This window comes from Mytilus trossulus, chromosome 2 (assembly GCF_036588685.1).
Source record: "Mytilus trossulus isolate FHL-02 chromosome 2, PNRI_Mtr1.1.1.hap1, whole genome shotgun sequence".
Lineage (NCBI taxonomy): Eukaryota > Metazoa > Mollusca > Bivalvia > Mytilida > Mytilidae > Mytilus > Mytilus trossulus.
Window position 1 is genome coordinate 56,828,353 of NC_086374.1, and position 20,892 is coordinate 56,849,244.

At 31.9% G+C, this 20,892-nt stretch overlaps 1 protein-coding gene across 1 annotated transcript in view; it reads left to right on the plus strand.

The window, feature by feature from the left end:
* The window catches only part of LOC134705884 (probable serine/threonine-protein kinase pats1), a 74,721-nt gene extending 54,248 nt beyond the window's left edge, over positions 1 to 20,473 (plus strand). Inside the window, exon 5 of the mRNA XM_063564599.1 lies at positions 20,163 to 20,473. Within this exon, the coding sequence (XP_063420669.1) occupies positions 20,163 to 20,473 (311 nt within the window). The remainder of the gene's footprint in view (positions 1 to 20,162) is intronic.
* Positions 20,474 to 20,892: the final 419 nt, after the last annotated feature.

Sequence of the window (20,892 nt, forward strand, 5' to 3'; positions counted from 1 at the left end):
ATGTATAATGTTAAAGGTAAATGCAAAATATGTTTAATCTCTGTGGTGGCTTATAGATATATAATACTCTAAGTAACGTATGCATGATATTGCTCACTTTAATAATATAAACATCACTGAGCATGTCTTCATGTATACTATCTGATAACAACATTCAATACCGTAGATCAATTAGCTTGGTTTTAATAAATAATCCGGACGGTTTCTGTTCATTCTATGAAATAATTTAATAGTGTTACAGTGGATTATTTTAGTTGTTCAAATTCAGTATCTAGAATACCTTTCTTTTATTTTTATGCAATTTTGCAAAATCATCATTCAGATATTTTTACCAAAAGTTATAAGTACGAATAAATGGTAAAAGATACACTAATAAACTATTTATTGACCACAAGTATCAGACTTATGGGCTCTATTGGCGCAGGACTTTTTAGCAAAATTTGTTAAACTACTAAGGGACATGTTAGCGCCGACATCAAAGCCCTTTTTAGCGCAGGATTAATCAGTTCAGTTTAGTGAAAACTTACCTGGTTGAATAATACTCGCCTCACTAAAACCATAAGTAGTAATTTAAACTGGTTTAGTGTTTAAGTTGTTTATAAGTTCATCATGGAAACACAATAAGAGATGTGTCGTATTCGCCGATTTTCTGACCGAATACTATGTATCTGAAGATTTTATGTTCCCACTTAAGCTTTTGGCAGAAGTTCCGTGTAATTCAAAGTGAACAATAAATGGTCCATGCAGAGTCGTTTCATGCCCATTATAATGAGCAAGGTTAATAGTTGTCATCCATCTATTTGATACGTTTTTCTTGATACCATTATCAAATTGCAAACAACAACATATATACAAATACGAAGTATAGACGAATGTGCACCACAATCTTGACAAGATAAAGAGAAAGAACAGTTCCTAATGCAATTATATGAATAGAATAGAATAGAATAGAATAGAATATCTTTTATTTCCATAAGAGGTACCCACAAGGGGCATAGTGCATATACATTCATGACAATATATAGTTACAAACAATTACAAATACAATAAAGCAAAACAACAAAACAGTATGCTTTAAAAAGTTAGACATTTTAAATATTACTTACAGTATCCCAGTGTTATTTTATAAATATTTACTCAAGGCAGGTGTTTTGATAAGAAATAGCCAAGTTGTTTTAAAATATTAATAGACTCACAGTTTAAAAGCCAAATAAATTTATTGACCATATCCAAGGAGTAAAAATTTTTACATTCTTTAAATATCAGATCAAATAACATATCTCTATCCTTAGAGTATACTGGGCATTCTATAAGAAAATGAAGTTCATCTTCCACTTTATTTAAATCGCATTTATCACAAATTCTTTGATGAACTTCTAATTTGGAATATCTCCCAGTTTCAATTTTGAGTCTATGAGATGAAATCCTGAATTTTGTGATAGCTTTTCTCAAATCAAAATTTTTCAAGATATTTAAATAATTTTCTTTACAAAATGATGTTTTAAACTGACAATATGTTCTTAGTTTTCCTTGGCTATTTTGGCTATAAGCATTGAATAGTATTGAACTATAGGGGGTATATCCAAAGACCATTACGTACGTTCTCTAGGATATAAATTCCATGCTAAAACGGACTTTTAACATTTGATTGAACCTTTTAGACTTTTTATGCTGTATTTTATCTAGGTTATAAATTCCAGACTAGAACGGACTTTTAACATTTAATTTAATCTTTTAGACTGTAAGTGCTGTATTTTAATGGACATATTATGATAGTTTTATATTTTGCTGTCTTGAGTCTATTAAAGTTTTTTTTTATTATATATTATTTATGAGAATGGGTTGAAAAAATTTCGCTAAAACGGGCATTGACCTTTTTAATTTTCGCTAAAATGGGTTAAAAATCTGGCGCTAAAATTTGTTTTTACTTTGGTGCTGAAACTTCCGGTTGTTTCGCTTAATTACTAGTAAATGTCCTATGAATGCGCTAAAATGTCCTCATCCGCAGTACAATTGCATTTTAGTATGTTTATATGACAATTATTCTAGTCAATTAAATTAAATGATTCAAGAAATGTGTGTTTTTTTTTCATTGTCAACCGAATGGTAAATACTGATTTTATTTTTTTTGTATTCAATTTTCTTTCTAGAATGCATTTCTAGAAAGGAAACAAATCGAAAAATTCCCTTTTCTCACTCAATATGAAAACTTAACTCCCTCATCCTCTTCTGCTGCAATGATCGAAATAGATTACTTGAATGATAAAAACCAATTTCAAAATCATGCAAAACTAATTATAATTGAAAACAACGCAATTTTGACACGTTCATAAATATAACCAACACCAGTTTCATGTGATTTAGAAAGAAGTTTATAGTTATTATTTTAATTATTCATAAGTCTGTATGAAAACAATGTTTTTTTCTATAAATAAACGAAACAAAAACAATACCTATAAGTATAACAAACCGAAACACAAATCTATATTTAGAATCAGGACCGTATCAATTTCAACTGAGTTAGTTTAAGGTCTGTTTGTTTCATGCACTTATGCATAACCTAGTTATTCCATAGAGAATCATAAACAAGGTGTTCTAGAAACGTTGAAATCGTTTATCAAATAAATCGTTAAGCAAGTTTTTTTATGATACGCATATCAATTCTTTTAATTTCATCATGATGAATAAAATAATTTCATGCATTAAATGATACCTCCAAAAGAGCACCAACCGTTGCGTTACGTACATTGTACCAACCGTAACTGATACGCAGCAAATCGGGAAACCTCTACTGTAGGTAAAGACAATCGTTGAAAAGGTCTACTAGAGGTTTTCCGATTTGCCACGTATCAGATACGGTTGATACGTAACGCAACCGCTTGTGCTGTTTTGGAGGTATCATTTAATGCATGAAATCATTGCATTGGTCATAATGAAATTAAAATAATTGAGACGCGTATCACCAAACAACAAGCTCTACGATTGATTTGATAACGATTATAACGTTTCTAGAACACTTTGTTTATGTTTCTTCACGGGATAACTTAGTAATGCACAAGTGTATGAATCAAACAGACCTTATACGAACTCAGTTGACATGGCTAAATATATTCTAAATATAGATTTGCGGTTCTGCTCGTTATAGGTATTATTCTTCTTTCCTTTATTTATAGAAAACAAATTGTTTTCATACAGACTTTGGAATAATTAAGATAATAACTATTTTCTAAAACACATGATACTTTTGTTGGTTATATGTGTTTTAAACGTGTCAAAAATGCATTGTTTTCGTATTATAATTAGTTCTTGCATGAATTTTAAATCAGTTTTTATGATTCAATCTATTCCGATCATTGCAGCAGACGATTTTTGTTTGAGAGGATGAGAGAGCTGAGTTTTTATATTGAGTGAGACAAGGTTATTCTTCGATATTGTTTTTTCTAGAAATACTATCTAGACAGTAAATTGAAAAATATTGTAAAATCAGTATTCACTATTCGGTTAACAGTGAACATTTTTTTTTTTGAATCATTTAATTTAATTGAATAAAATAATTGTTACATAATTATACTAAAATACAATTACACTGAAAATTATGTTCAATGAATTTTGTATTAATCGAGTATTTCTTATCTGATCCTTTATTCGTACTTTTAAATTTTGATAAAATATCTCATACGTCTGAATGATGATGTTTGCCAAATTGCAGAAAAATATACGAATGGTGAACGGTATTTTAGATAATGAATTTGATAACGAAAATAATTTACGATAATTAATTGATTCCTCCTAATTATTTATCAAAAACAAGTTAGGTGATCAATGATATTGAAAATTGTTATATGTATACTTACAGCCGATTGCATTGAGTGTGTAGGTAAAGGTAATATCTTTGGTTAGCTTAACCGTGAAATCAATACTAGCTGAGGTAATATACTCACCTTTAATAGTAGACTTGTCCGACAGATAACCAATCTATCTGTCTGTAGGACTAGACTACTTCGAAAAGAGTGTATTATACCTTTCCTACTAATGACTACACGGTTCAGCTAGCAAGCAAGCTAACCAAAGATATTATATTTGCCTATACACTCAATGCAATCGGCTGTAAAGACTTGCTCAGTCGTGTTGATTTGAATATTGATATACTGAATACCTACTTTGCACACGATAATTATAGTGCAAGCAATTTTCCATTCGAAACAGGTTTCGTATGTACCTTAACATTATACATTTTTAAAAAAGTCAATTGTGTAAGTTAAAACAGCTCTTATACTATTATGATTTCTAAAAGTCTACCCCGACAAAATGTCAACTTTTCTATTTTCTATTATAACAATATATATCAGGCAAACATAAGATAAAGTATGAATGTGCTTCATTTTTATCTTCTTTTTGTCTGTGCAATTTCAGGGGAAATAAATCTTATTTACAAACCGTTTGTTGCAACGGTTACTAACAACGCTTCGTTGAAAGCACAATCGAGTAGACAAAATATCGTGTGTTATGAATAGGTAACATATTTTCATGAAAGTTATACCAAGTTGTAGCTAAAACGCATCGAAATACTCAAGGTATTGACTCATAAAATATACATTGACATCAAAGGAATATATAAATGAATTTCAAAGTTCAATGACGGCTCCCAGTTCGTACTACGGTTGGTACGGTAAAATGGAAAACAAATATTATTGATCAAATATGATTAATCTGTTTTGATTGGCGTTGAGACAACTATGATGTGTATTTAAGAAATTGTTGTGTTCCGTACCTTAATTTGTTTATTATTTAAATATTAAACTTATTTATGAATTGACTACGCAAGAAAGGAAGGACTTACAATTTACTGTTTTATTTTCTTTTAAAAGTCGATTTGGAAAAAAAAAAAAAATGTAAAAAACTATAAAGTACATGAAAGTATTATCGCAGGAAAATTTTACTGACGACGAAATATTAGTTCTTGCAAAGGGATTACAATTTATTCCCAGTCCTGATGTAAAATACATTAAACAAAAACTCTTACGAGATTTAGACGAACTTGGTAGAAAAATGCGATGCAAATATCACTTTAATGATGAATCTAATGCGGACAGCAATCATCCTTATAAAATTAAATCGGGATTCAAACCCGCTTCAGCAAACAACACAATAGTAAAGTATCCCTTTGTCAAAAAGATGTAAATATGCAGACTAAAAATAAATAAACAAAGTTAGAAATAATCTTTCTAAACATGAATTAGCGGCCCTCAAAACCTTACGTTCAAATAATAAAAAATTTGACAAAAATTCATCTACCGTTTTTCTGGATAAAATCTATATACTAAACAAACACTGAACTTCCTGAACAACAGTATTTGCTATGAACAAATCCGTGAATTTAATACGAACGAAATATCTGACACTATACAAAAAATGATAAAACAACTACACAAAAAAGAATGAATCGACGATAAAACATATAAATACCTAGCCAATAATGCCAATGTACGAGTGGGACGACTCTATATGTTGCCAAAAATTTAGAAAATTAAGCATGAAGATTTCCTAAAAACTATATATATTCCTGGAAGACCAGTTATAGCATTATGCAATAGTCTGATAGAAAAAACAATTGGTCAAATTATGGACTACTTTCTTAAACCAGTACATTGTGTAGTTATCCAATTATGGACTTATACACAGGACACAACCTCATTTATTAACAAAATAGAACAAATAAAACCGGATGATATATATTTGTGTAATTATATGCACTTTTGATATTTATAGTATGTACATTTCCTTAACTCACGATGAAATACTGCAAGCAGTTGACAGAGCATGGTACAGAATATGTCGTAATACACATGAAGTATCTTTACCACCAACAAAGGACTTCTTAAGAATACTTCAATACATTCTGTGCAATAATGAATCAGAATTAAATAACTTGATATTTAGACAGACATGTGGAATCCCAATGGCGGCGGGATCTCAAGTGAGCCCATCCATAGCTAATCATGATTTAAGAATGTTTGAAATCATAACGAATATTCTTGATATATTTCCTTTTAAAGAAAACCTATCACTGTTATCTATATACAGAGCTGATGGATTCATTCTTTTTAATTCTAGTCAAGATAATTTTGCTGAATTATTTAACATTACAAAGAATATACACCTGTTAATAAAAGTCACGCATGAAATATCACACACGAGCGTTCAATATCCTGACGTCTCAATTTTTAAAGGAAACAGAGTCCTCGAACATAATATATTAAACGTCAAACTATTATACCGTAAACCTAACTAGGCTGAAGCTAGTAAACAATAACTAGCGAAAAATAAGCCGGCGAACAAACAAGGCGATATATCTAAAAACCGAGGAAAAAAATTTAGACAGCAACGGCCGTTAAATGATAATTATTTTAAAAGGCAGAAATTCCGTCCAAATATTGCAATTAAAACTGTATCATGAAATGTTATTAATTCATTGATAAAACAAGTCACATCTCTTAGTTTAAGCTAATATTCAGTACCACACTTAATCTGCAGCTGTCAACGGATTATTTGTAGGTGTAAGATCACTTCAATTTAGAACGTAAAAGGAGTCCGTCACTGTAAAATATAGCACCTTTGATGTCATTGTTTAATTGAACTAAGAAACACATTAACAGAAATGGTGGTTGGTCTATTCAATTGCTTCTAGAGAAAAAAATAAGAGGTGTCACGGGTATGACTATATAGGTCTTGTAGAAGAGAAACAGGCGCATCTTTTGTGCAAGGTTTTGAAGGGCGCTATGTTAAAAAATCTGAAACTAGAGCTCAAAATTTGAAAAAATAATGTTAAAAACAGGGGGGGTGACCTATTTAATGGCTTCTAGAGGAAAATAATGAGGGGTGTTAGGAGTATGACTATAAAGGTATTTTAGAGGAAAAACAGGCGCATCTTTTCCGCAAGGTATCGAAGGGCGAAAAAAATCCGAAACTAGAGCTCAAAATTTGAAAAAACAAAATTAATGTTAAAATGTTAAAAAAATAACGCGAATATAAATCATCACGCAGATTGAAAATCGCGGAAAGAGCTTGTAAGGGCTAAACGCAAAATAAAGAATTCGCGAAAATAAGTTGGTTTACAGTATGAAATCATTTATAGAAAAAATCAGGTATATTTTGTTTCCATTTATAACAAATTTGCGTTATTTGATAGCTGTATTATAACATAAATTTTCTTTTAATATTTTAAATGTATTGTGATCTGTAAGGTTGTCATGAATCGGTGAGTTCATTTAACATAGGCCGTGTTCACATTGACCTAAATTCGGTGTTGTGTTAGTGTAACTCACACGTAAACTAAACACAATTGCGTTCCCATTGATAAAACTCAATGTTTACATGTAGTTTAAATCATGTTTTATCTACACACAGTCGATAGTCAATGTAGGCCTTGTGTAGGTTAAGTGTACACAAAACTAGGCATTTAGGACATTAGTTTTACCGTGTATATATTTAAGGATGAAACTATTTTTGAGTAAAATTGATATTTTTGATAATTATTAGTATATAGTTCCTTACAGAAATAATTGTTTAAATTTTACAGATTTTGTTTGTTAAAAAAAATTAACGTTCTTTATCAAGACTCAAAGCAGCATCATTGCCGAACCCATAAGACAGCAACCAATTGATTTTCGGGGAGGGGGCTATTATAGTTGAGTATAAAACATAAAAGCAAGGGGGTGAAGGTGGTTAGCTACAGATTTTGTTTTGGAAACCAAAAATGTTTCCATTTTTTGGCCCTGAATTTTTGTTTGTTTGTTTCACCCTCAGCTGCCACTATATATAATGCTAAATTGATTTTGACTTGTCACCAAATTTATCCTGAAAAAAAATATAATATTCCACTCCCCCCCCCCCCCGCTCCCTTCCCCCCCCCCCAAAAAAATGAAGTAAATAGTTGCTGCCCAATTCATTTGAAAAGGTCTTCCCGAATCGACTTGACGTACACAGAAATATTCGCCACTGGTCTTTACTCAAACAACGATTCACGCATAAATGCATGACTAAAAAAAGTGTGAGGTAAATGATATGTTTGTCTAGTATCTCAGATCCGTTAAATAACACTTAAAATAAATTTAAAAAAACGTTACCCTATTCCTTTACCAAATACTACTTGGAGGAGAAATACCATTTGAAACAAACAGAAAAGATAAAAATGTAGTGATCCCTAATATCTCAATCCTTTTTTTTCGGCTGTAAGCACGCTGCTGCAGCTAACGTTTTCTAATGCGTAATCGAGACATCTAGAGTATATTCAAACTATAAATAATAAAAATGGCTTTCATAAAGTAGCAACCACTTAACTTTAAAAAAAAGGGGGGGTATTTTTTTTTTATCTGAGTCAGATTTTTTTTCGCGCGTACGTTTTTATTCCTTTTTTTTCAATGCTGATGATCAAATACTTTTTTTTCAATATTTAACACTATAATGTATGGGGAAACTCTTGATTCAGAATAATTTTTTTTATCATTTGTATGACCACTTTTTTTTTATCAAATTGGGGAACGGAATATTTCCATTTCCACCCCACCCCCTTTTGAAGACAAATGGTTGTTCCCTTACCGCTAGAAAAATTGTCCAAAAATTTTGAATTCAGTTCTACGTAATGAACATTTAAATGACATATAGTTTACAAGTGGGAACAAATCTTATGTACAGGTAGCTAAACAAGGTGTATAGATGTGAACAAATGTAATGTGAAACCAGTGTACACTACACTAAACTAATTGTAAACACGTTTACTCTACACGGCGTTTGGTGTGAACACGGCCATAATGTCACAATGTAATCTGCGAATCAAAATAAAACAAGTCAATTCTTACATAAAGAAGTTCAATTAAATACAATCGTTACAATTTATCATTTGTGACTGTTACTTAGGCCGTGTTCACACCAAACGCCGTGTACAGTAAACATGTTTACATTTGTTTTAATGTAATCTACACTAGTTTCACATAAGATTTGTCCATATCTATACACCTTGTCTAGTTACCTGTACATAAGATTGTGTTCACACTTGCAAACTATATGTCATTTAAATGTTCATTACGTAGAACCGAACTCAAATTTTCGAAAAACTTTTCTAGCAGTAAGGGAACGACCATTTGATTTTTAGCTCACCTGGCCCGAAGGGCCAAGTGAGCTTTTCTCATCACTTGGCGTCCGTCGTCTGTCGTCGTCCGTCGTCTTCCGTCGTCGTCGTCCTGCGTCCGGCGTTAACTTTTACAAAAATCTTCTCCTCTGAAACTACTGGGCCAAATTTAACCAAACTTGGCCACAATCATCATTGAGGTATCTAGTTTGAAAATTGTGTCCGGTGACCTTGCCAACCAACCAAGATGGCCGCCATGGCTAAAAATAGAACATAGGGGTAAAATGCAGTTTTTGGCTTATAACTCAAAAACCAAAGCATTTAGAGCAAATCTGACATGGGGTTAAAATTGTTTATCAGGTTAAGATCTATCTGCCTTGAAATTTTCAGATGAATCTGACATTCCGTTGTTAGGTTGCTGCCCCTGAATCAGTAATTTTAAGGAAATTTTGCTGTTTTTGGTTATTATCTTGAATATTATTATAGATAGAGAAAAACTGTAAACAGCAATAATGTTCAGCAAAGTAAGATCTACAAATAAGTCAACATGACCAAAATGGTCAGTTGACCACTGTAGGAGTTATTGCCCTTTATAGTCAATTTTGAACCATTTTACGTAAATCTTAGTTATCTTTTAGAAAAATCTTCTCCTCTGAAACTACTGGGCCAAATTAATTGAAACTTGGCCACAATCATCTTTGGGGTATCTAGTATAAAAATTGTGTCCGGTAACTTGGCCAACCAACTAAGATGGCGGCCATGGCTAAAAATAGAACATGGGAGTAAAATGCAGTTTTTGGCTTATAACCCAAAAAACAAAGCATTAAGAGCAAATCTGACAGAGTTGAAATTGTTGATCAGGTCAATATCTATCTGCCCAGGAATTTTCAGATGAATTGGATCATCGGTTGTTAGGTTGCTGCCCCTAAATTGGTAATTTTGAGGAAATTTTACTGTTTTTTTGTTATTATCTTGAATATTATTATAGATAGAGATAAACTGTAAACAGCAATAATGTACAGTAAAGTAAGAACAAAAAATGAGTCAACATGACCAAAATAGTCAATTGACCCCCTGAGGAGTTATTGCCCTTCATAGTCATTTTTTTAACAATTTTTACAAAATTTGTAGATTTTCACTAACATTTTCCACAGAAACTACTGTTATAGATAGAGATAATTGTAAGCAGCAAAAATGTTTAGTAAAGTAAGATCTTCAAACACATCACCATCACCAAAACACAATTTTGTCATGAATTCATTTGTGTACAATGTTTAATATTAACATAGACCAAGGTGAGCGACACAGGCTCTTTAGAGCCTCTAGTTTTTTAAAAAGGGGGGATGGATTTTTCCACAATTTGATTGAAAACAAATCTGGTCATACAGATGATTAGAATAAAAAATAGTCTGAATCCAATGTTTCCCTATAGATGCTAGTGTTAAATTTTGAATTGGTACCATCGAAAAAAATTAATATTAACTTTCGCGCGAGAAAATAAATCGGACTCAGACAGCCCCCCCCCCCTTTTTTTTTTAATTAAAGTGGTTGCTTTCTTTAAGAAAGTCATTTTGGATGATTTGCAGTAGTTTAAAGATGTTTCGACTACGCGTTAAAAATGTAGGCTGCATCAGCGTGCCTATAGACAAAGAAAAAGAATTGCGATGTTGAGGATCACCACATTTCTATCTTTTCTGTTTGTTTCAAATGGTATTGTTTCTACAAGGGTTTTTTTGGCAAAAGGAGAGCATGATATTTTTTTTTTATTTCTAATTGTATTTTAACGGATCTGAGATTCTACACAAACAAACAATTAACCTCACCCTTTTTCAGTAATGCATTTATGAGTGAACCGTTGTTTGAGTAAAGACCAGTGGCAAATATTTCTGTCAGTGTGTACGTCCAGTCGATTCGGGAATTATGTGATGGCAATGATGATGGAAGAGTTTTGATAAGGGGTTGATAAGGCTACGTAAAGTGTTTTTATAAAAAATAAATATATCAAATTTAGACAAATATTTTTGTAAAGAACTTAATTAATAAGTGTTATAAGTATCAATTTTATATAAAAATCGTTTCTTTTTCACATATAAATGTACAAATTACAGTTCGGAATGTCTAGTTTTGTGTACACTGAACCTACACAAGGCCTACATCGACTATCGACTGCATGTAGACAAAACATGATTTAAACTACATGTAAACATTAAGTTTTATCAATGGGAACGTAATTATGTTTAGTTTATGTGTGATTTACACTAACACAACACCGAGTTTAGGTCAATGTGAACACGGCCTAAGTTATTATAAAACGCCCCTGTATTTATTGTTATTTTGCTTTTCTTTATTTATACGCGAATAATTATTTTATCTTTTGCAGGATGAAAAAGAGTTCAGTCTTATCCAATGTAAGTTTTATGGATTTTAATAAGGAAATCATATCCTGTTTTCTTTGAATCAACGAGTATGCAATTCTTCCTTTTCACGTGAAATTGCAATTATCAACATAAAAATCAGTCAATTTGAGTTCAGTCATGTATATTTAGGTATCGACACCTGCACTTGATATTCAACACTGAAATGCAGGAACAGTTGATTCATACGTTTCTTACTTTAGACAAGAAAATTTTCTGAATAAATTTTAGGAGGTGGAATAAAAAAGGTGAAACACCATTTATAGTCATGCAAGTAGGGAAACCGCAACGAGTACTGTATGGATTTTCATTCCAAATTATGTTTATGAATAAACACTGCACTATGTTCTTTCATGCCGCCTGCTACTTTCGTATCGATTTCATCCATAATTCTAACGATCTTACCTTCCTATTCAGGTATTTTTAATTCATTGTTACTTTTTCTAAATGTCAATGACTTCCATATCAAATTATTCCTTGTCATTTTTGCTCCCTTTTATACATCTGTACCAACATATTTATACATACCATTCTAAAACATTGTAATACATTAACAAATTCAATATCAATACAACTTATAAAATATACATTTGATGATAGAGGGAGAGAATTATCAAAGATTTAAAACTCGAGTACACTATTGATCTTGCACCAAGTCAGGAATATAACAATAGTTTTACATATGTTACCTCCATTTTCACACTCCAATAAAATTGAGAATGAAATGCGGAACGTGTCAAAGAGACAACAAACCAACTAAATAGCAGAAAAAAGCCGAGCACCACCATTTCAGTATAGCACGAAAATCCTCCAACTTGGGGCGTGCTTCAGAGATATTCAGAGATCTTCAGATTGCCCCAAAAACAAACATGTGTACTAGTTCACTGATAATGGACGTCATACTAGCTCCGAATTATATATTAAATAAACTAAAATTAAATTAAAAATTTGTAAGGGTTCCGCGGAACCCAGTGTCTCGCCTATTTTTGCTGTAAATCGCAGGCTCAACAATAATGAGGAAAAAAATCAATAAAAATATTCCTCTTGTTATTATTTTATGATTGTAAGAAAATCTAAGTCCATTTAAAAGTAAATTACAGAAAAAACGGAGTAATCTTTTTACAAACTTTACTTCTGGATACAATCTTATGATAATAAATAAGCTTCTGTCCAAGTTTGGTACAAACCCAGGATAGTTTAAGAAAGTTATTAAAATTTAAAAAAAACTTTAACCACAGAGTGAATGTAATGGTTCCCCGCAGAAAAACTAAGTCCATTTAAAAGTAAAATATGGAAAAAATGGATTTATTTATTTACAAAATTTACTTCTGGATACTATCTTATGATCATAAACAAGCTTCTGTCCAAGTTTGGTACAAACCCAGGATAGTTTAAGAAAGTTATTAAAATTCTAAAAACTTTAACCACAGAGTGAATGTAATGTTTCCCTGCAGAAAAAAACTAAGTCCATTTGTAAGTAAAATACGGAAAAATTGGAATTTTATTTTTACAAAATTTACTTCTGGATATTATCTTATGATCATAAACAAGCTTCTGTCCAAGTTTGATACAAGCCCAGGATAGTTGGAGAAAGTTATTAAAATTCTAAAACCTTTAACCACAGAGTGAATGTTTTGTTTCCCCGCAGAAAAAACTAAGTCCATTTATAGTAAAATGCGGAAAAAATGGAATTTTATTTTTACAAAATTTACTTCTGTATACTATCTTATGATCATAAACAAGCTTCTGTCAAAGTTTGGTAGAAATCCAGTATAGTTTAGGAAAGTTATTAAAATTTCAAAAACTTTAACCACAGAGTGAATATTTGTTGACGCCGCCGACGACGCCGACGACGACGGAATGTAGGATCGCTTAGTCTCGCTTTTTCGACTAAAGTCGAAGGCTCGACAAAAATCACAAAAAGACTGTATTTCACATGTTGTTATGTTGTGGTCTTTTATAGCCATCTATAGTGTTTGCTCAGTTTTGAAGGCATTACTATGTTCAGGCTCAGTGTTGAAGGCCTTACGATGTACAATCGATCTTCATGTTGAACTTCTTATATCCCAAACATGGTGACTCTTTGAAGTAGTTAAGTAATTGTCAGTCATACCACATATCCTTTATTTTAGATAGGAAAGAAACAGTACGATTTAAAGCGTGGTGTCGTAAGACAACATGCAGCATTTTAGTTCGATGCAAATTGTCATATTGATGAAATGTATTATAGTAGTAAAAATGGATTACACATGTTTTGACTATAAATTGATATTGCGCTAGGTCCAAGTCCATTAGCATTGACAATATTATTAACAAATGGAGAGAACCATTAAGCAAATCTTAATTCCAAAACAAAACAAAAAATCAAAAAGAAAAAGAAAAATATCAGAAGAAGAATTGAGGTTTGAATACTAGTATACGTTTTCATGTAGCTGTATATAACTTAAAGTTTAATTCCCTAACTATGTTAAGTGATTTTTCTTTTAATGACCATGCCAATACTTAATTTACTTCAGATGGCGACCTTCAAGAAAAGTAAGTTGTATACTTATAATATTGTCGAATTCAAATTAATTTATTTTTCCATCAGTTTGCTTGTTTATTTACTCACGGCTGTCATTCGGTATATCGATAAAAATGATCGTGATAGAATTTGAAAAAAAACAGGGTTATGACCTGTTCCATGGCTTTTAGAGAAAAATAATGAGGGTGTCATGGAGAATGTCTATATAGGTTTTGTAAAAAATATAAACAGATGCATCGTTTGCGCAATGATTCAAGTTGTGCTATGTTAAAAATTCTGAAACTTGGGCTCGAAATTTGAAAAAATTGAAAACAACAACAGAGAGGGCGATTAGCTTATAACATGGATTCTACAGAAAAATAATTAAGGTTTTCACGAGGTATAGCTATAAAGCTCTTGAAGGTGAGAAACAGGTGCATCGTTGGAGCAAGATTTCGAGTGGTGTTAATATGTCCATAAATTAAACCAGGGCTCGGAATATGGAATACACATTTGGTTTGCTATCAATGGCTTCTACAGAAAAATAATGAGTGGTGTTACGGGGTAGAGCTATAAAGGTCTTGTAGAGAAGGTACATTATAGTCTGGTCAATTTAGTCGTAATAGTGAACAACATACAAATAATTGCAACACACAGTTTTTCTCTAAAAAAAAACCAAGTATGTTACTATCTATGAACAACATACTAAAAATATACAAAAATATATTTTGCGGAAAGTGGTGTAATTAATGAAACTTTTTGTAAGTAAAAGTAAGGTTTTATGAGTTGCTTCCCCTTATTTGCCAAAGTTGAAAAAAATAAAATCATACCAAAAGTTTTTTATTGTTTTTTTTTAAATCAAAATGAATCACTTTCCTCTCTAAAAGTTTGCATATTTGAATAAAAACATAGACCGAGATTGTGTTATGCTTTTTTACAATCCAAGAATCTAATTATTCAAATCACGGGAGGTATATAACTTTAAATGGAACAATGTACTAGATGCGATTGACCACCTTAGTCACCATCTTAACATTTGAAAGAATACTGCCCTATGTTACACGCACCGACATTCATTTTGTTTTATAGGAGAGGGCTTCTCGAAACACATGTTTTGTCCTTATAAAAAAAATGTTATTGCAAGACATAATGTTTGAAATTTAAAGTCTTTAATTGGGTATTTTCCTCCACACCTTTATAAAGGAAACAATATTATTTCTTTCATTTCGTTTCTGGAACAATCAAATCGAGAATGGAAATGGGGAATGTGTCAAAGAGACAACAACCCGTCCAAAGAGCATCCAAAGCCGTAGGCCACATTTTGGTCTTCCATACAGCGAGAAAATCCTGCAATCGGAGGCGTGCTCCAGCAGGCCCCTAAACGAAAATGTGATAATGGACGTCAACTAAACTCCGAAATATATAAAAGAAACTAAAATTAAAATCATAAAAGACTTACAAAGGCCGGATGCTCTTGACTTGGGACAGGCGCAAACATGTGGAGGGGTTAAACATGTTTTTTGAGGTCTCAACCCTCCCCCTATACCTCTAGCCAAATAAAAAAACCCACACACACAGCAATGCGCACAGTAAAACTCTCAGGGTGCATTTTTTTCTAACACAAGCGATGCAAACGGCTAGGCGCGTACATGTTTTGATCATTTGTTTCTAACATACGTTTGCAAAGTTTACATAAACTATGCACTCAATCGAGCTGTGTCTACAATTTGTCGTTCATCGTTTGTTAGTACAAACGCTACAATTTTTTTTCTGACTTCAACCTTGATCTGCACGTGTTATTTCCCGCGGTTATTACACAAATGGATTCTGTCAATAGAAAAGGAGGTATGTATATTATTATTGATTTTTCATTAACATGTGGTTTCTGTAAACATATAAACAACACACAAAAGTGATTTAAAAGAAGATCAGTGCCATTTTTGGCAAACTAACAATATACAATTTCAATATTTTCAGAGCATCAAAATCTTCAGAAAGTCAAGACGGAATGAAGTTGTACTTCTGTCTTTATCGTTAGTTTTACTGATTGTGCACCCATGTGTTGATTCAATGCTTCAGGTTTATGTAACCTTCTGTAGCCATTTTGTACGATTTTTTCAAACCTCAATTGTATCAAAGCTACAGATACTGTGGATTCATTTTTTTTCGTGGGTACCAATTTTCGTGGTTTGAGGAAAAATGACATATTCGTGGATATTTAATTTCGTGGTTTTGGCAAAGTCTACACTTATTCCTTTAGAAAATTTGTTTTTCGTTGAACATTTGAGTTCGTGGTTCTCCTGTAACCACGAAATCCACGAAAATTGGTATCCAACGGATATTAATGAATCCACAGTACAATGAATAATAGAGATAGGCCATTTAGTACATATTCCAAGGGGAAACTTGATGCAAAGCATTACTTTTTACTGTTTCATTGCATTTGGTAGAAAAAGAGGACTTTGTGAATTGCAATACACCCTGTGCTGAGTCACTAAAGTCGAGCGCACCCTGAAAGGTGTACTTGATTTTGGCCATTTTTATATTTGTTTTAACCAATAAATACATTTATAAAGTTGTTTTAAGGAAATCAATGCTAGCACTGCATGCAATAATTCTATATCTGTCAGTCATCAAATTGCCAAATATGAGAGTACAAAGATAAAGGCTGTGGATTTTCTATAAAAATCATAATTTATTTGCCACAAAGTCCTCTTTTTCTATTAAATGCAATGGAACAGTAAAAAAATAATGCTTTGCATCAAGTTTCCCCTTGGAATATGTACAAAATGGCCTATCTATTTAATTCATTATATCTGTAGTTTTGATACAATTGAAGCTTGAAAAATTCGTACAAAACTGGCTACAGAAGGGTACATAAACCTTACATATCGAAATTTGATAGACAATCCACAGCCTTTCCCCTTGTTCTCGAATATTGGCAATTCGGTGCTTGATAAATAGAGGGTTTTTCCTTACAGTGCTAGCAATTATTTCCTTACAACAAGTTTATTAATTAAGATATTGGTTAAAAAAAAATACAAATATGGAGCAATTCAAGTACACCTTTTAAGGGCGCGCTCGACTTAAATGATTCCTGATGAAGTTTTTGGTATTGTAAAGATTATTGTGAAATTAAAAAAAACAAAAAAAACACTAGCACATCGTGCAACTTTTATTAATATTGAAACACACAATTTTATACACGGTGCGCTTAAATGTGTGTGTTTTTTTTTTTTATATCTATGCTCATTTTTACATATCTGTTGTTTACTTTGAAATATTTGTTTTTTATAGATCTGAGGGAGATCGCAGTTAACAATACTATGATTAATCTCTCATGTTCTCCAAGTCCAGCACCTGTCCATCATATGCAGGATCTCTCATGAGAGGGGACTACATCGATATGAGTTAGAACCAAAGACCTGTGAATACAAACAACAGAAGAAATTTACCAGCGAGTTATGGTTAAGAAAGCCAGATGAATGGGAGGAGTACCCGTACAACTGAGAGTGTGCAAACACAAAAATCTACCAATCCTTCATGTAACTTTTACCCCAACATAAAAATCATTTTCAAATAGTCAGATTACAATTGATGACAAGGAGTAAGCAGGGAAAGGATAGACACCACATGCTGTCAAGGCATTGATACAGCCCGTAACAGAGAAGTGATCGAATTGGTGTTTCTTTACCGTCAAAATTAGCTACGTTATCGACAAACTTAATTGAGTAATGACCGAACTTTTGGTACTTTAACGTTAAAAGGATTGACAATGCTGACAAACTTTCATATGTCGATAATCAAGTTTAATACCGATAATATTGAAAATAATTCTAATAATATGAAATAAAATATTTCCAGGCATCATTTCGATTGGGCGAAAAGTAGTCATTTCTTAAAAGTCAGAACAGAAAAAACAGGTTTATGGAAGGACGTCTTGATAGTATTATTTCCTTTACAATTCTACCCAAAACTTAAAGAAATATACTGGTAAACAATTAAAAAGATGTTTGATAGGAATGATGTCCTTTATTATGTGTGATGGATTTGAATTCAATCAATAACTTTGAAATGTTTTTCTCATATGTATACACAAAAGGGAGGACTGGTATTTGTACTCTGTTAGAATATGTCTTCGTCCGTTTCACATGCCAAATTTTTTTCTAGTACAGTTTAAACGAATTTTTTTTTAAATATGACAAAATAACTAGTAAAACTATTTCTTGCAATGGCACACACAGAGAATATTTTTTTAGTAAAAATCAGTAAAAATAATTTCTCCAAAATATACCATGGCCAAAACCTAAGGTTTTTAGCAGTGTACAAATAAAAATCGTCCTCAAAACTGCGCTTGCTGTCATTTTGATGGATCATGCAACATTTCACCTATTACCCATAACCAACATAGGTTCTCAATTACTAAAAAAAGTTCTATACGATAGTTTCAAATCAGAGCAAGCATATTAACTTCCTTATATACAGTCGAATTTGTCTATAATAGGTTACACAAAGCTAGTTCTTAAAACGTTTGTACCAGGGAAAACATTTTTCTTTGACTTTTAAAACGGATTTCTTAACCATTCACTTATAATATTCCGTATTTCTGATTTTTTTGTTCGATAACGTAAATGATACGACTTTTTTTATGACTACGTGAACTTGTGCCATTTATTTTTGCTGGTCTTTAGGAAGACAATTTACAATTTATAGTGAACGGAGGCACTTATACATAACCTTATAATTCTGTTTGGAAACAAAAATAAATTCCCAATATATAAATATACATGTATGAATATATATGTATTATATGCCGTGTACATGGTTGGATTTTGTAGATATAACTACCGCACAGAAAAAGTATCATGTATTTCGAGGCTTTCATACTCAAGGTTTTGAATTCTACCCTTGTTGAAAACCTGTGGAGTTCTCTACAGTTCCTTAAAACATCAATTACTTTTTTTTTGTAAATTAAGTGCCGTCTTCCTTAACATGCTAACATTTAAGTCATATCTTTTCATTTTCATATTTGTTTCCCTGTTTGTCTCTGTTGTCTTGATTGTTGGAACGATTAGTGGTATCAAACAATATTTACGAAACCTTTCTGAGAATTATGAATATTTCTTCTCTGTCAGATATATATCATTACCAATGATAAAATGAAATGCCGTACATCACATCTTATAGAGGTTTAAATTTCAAATATTCGTCAATAACTTAAGATAAAGAGCAATTTTCAAATGTTAAAGGGTACATTTGTATTTTTTGCTTCGATTTGAAAGAAATTTATTTCAGTTTTTTTCTGTGACAAAGTACAAGCATAACCGTACGATTACCTATAGTTGTTAATGTTTGGGTCTTTTTGTGGATAGTTGTCTCCTTGGCAGTAATACCACATCTTCTTTTTTATATGTCGGTATTGCAACAATGTATGATTGACATAATCCCAGGGACATAATAAATAGATAGGTATGAAAAAGAAAAAATATGGGGTATTCTGTATCAGACGAAAGAAAAACTATTACAGTGTTGAATCCCGTAAATATGCACAGTGCAAGCAGTGTATAATAAGTAATCGGTGATTTCTAAAATTAAATGAACCTGGATAAATAATTCTTTATACTAGTAACAACTTTCGAAGAAACAATGTATAAACTACAGCATGTACAGTTCAATTCGTTTTTGTTGTATGTAAACGTAAGCTATATTTGCCTATTCATGGAAACGAAAGTATAGAGATTATAGACGATATAAAGAAAAAAAACTTCGACCTAAACAATGAAAACTTACACATTGGACATGAAATATTTAGTCGATGAAGAAAATTAAATTATGTCACTTCTGAAATAAGTTTGTCGGTAACGTAACTTATTCTGACGGTAAAGAAACGCGAATTCGATCACTTCTCTGTTACGGGCTGTACATTCTTACGACAGCAGGAAAGACAAATTTGTTGGAAGCAGTAAAAAACGGAAAAATGCGGGGATAGCCATAACAGACCAACTTTAAGAAATAAGCTTATTTTTTTAGCGACAACAAAACTTCAGGAGGCAGTAGAAAGAAATGGGAATTATTTGAGGAGATGAATGACCTCATGTGTGTCCCCTGAATTTATCAGAGACAGCAATTTCTGATGATAACGATGATAAAGAAGAAAATTTGGCTGCAGATGACACAATTGAACTAGGAGATGATGGACCAGAACCAGACGAGGAGCCTGAGAAAAAAAACACAAGTAGGCAACAGCTTCTGATAAATTGGCAAGTCTGTTTGACGATTATTGGAGAAGAAAACAAACAGCAGAGGAAGCAAAAAACAAAAGCACGGGAAGAAATAGAACAGAAAAAAGAAGAAATGAAAGATAAAATATATAAAGAAAAGGTCGACCTGCTAAGAGCAATGGTAGAAGCTTTACAAAACAAAAATTGAATTTAATATGATACTACTAGTAATTAATTAACATACTTTTAATTATAAAAATATCAATATTTTGTCATTGTATTTATAAATTTTGAACAAGATTATTATTATTTATTAACATTTCTTCATCTGTTAAAAGTTTCCCTTTGGGATGGAAATGTTATGTAAAATGCACTAGAAAGTAACAGGATCTGTTGATTTTGGTAGTGTACAATCAAACATTTTCAATTTCCCAAATCTTTCCTTTGGTTGACAAATGGATCTTTCTACTGCCATTCGGGTAGAACTTTGAACAAAATTGTACAGTTGCTGTTGTCTGGTTAAGGTACCAAAGTCTTTAAATGGTGTCAACAGATTTTGAGAAAGAGGGTATGCTGCATCCCCAACCAAAATGAAACTCGTCAGGCAATGTTGTTTTATTTATAATC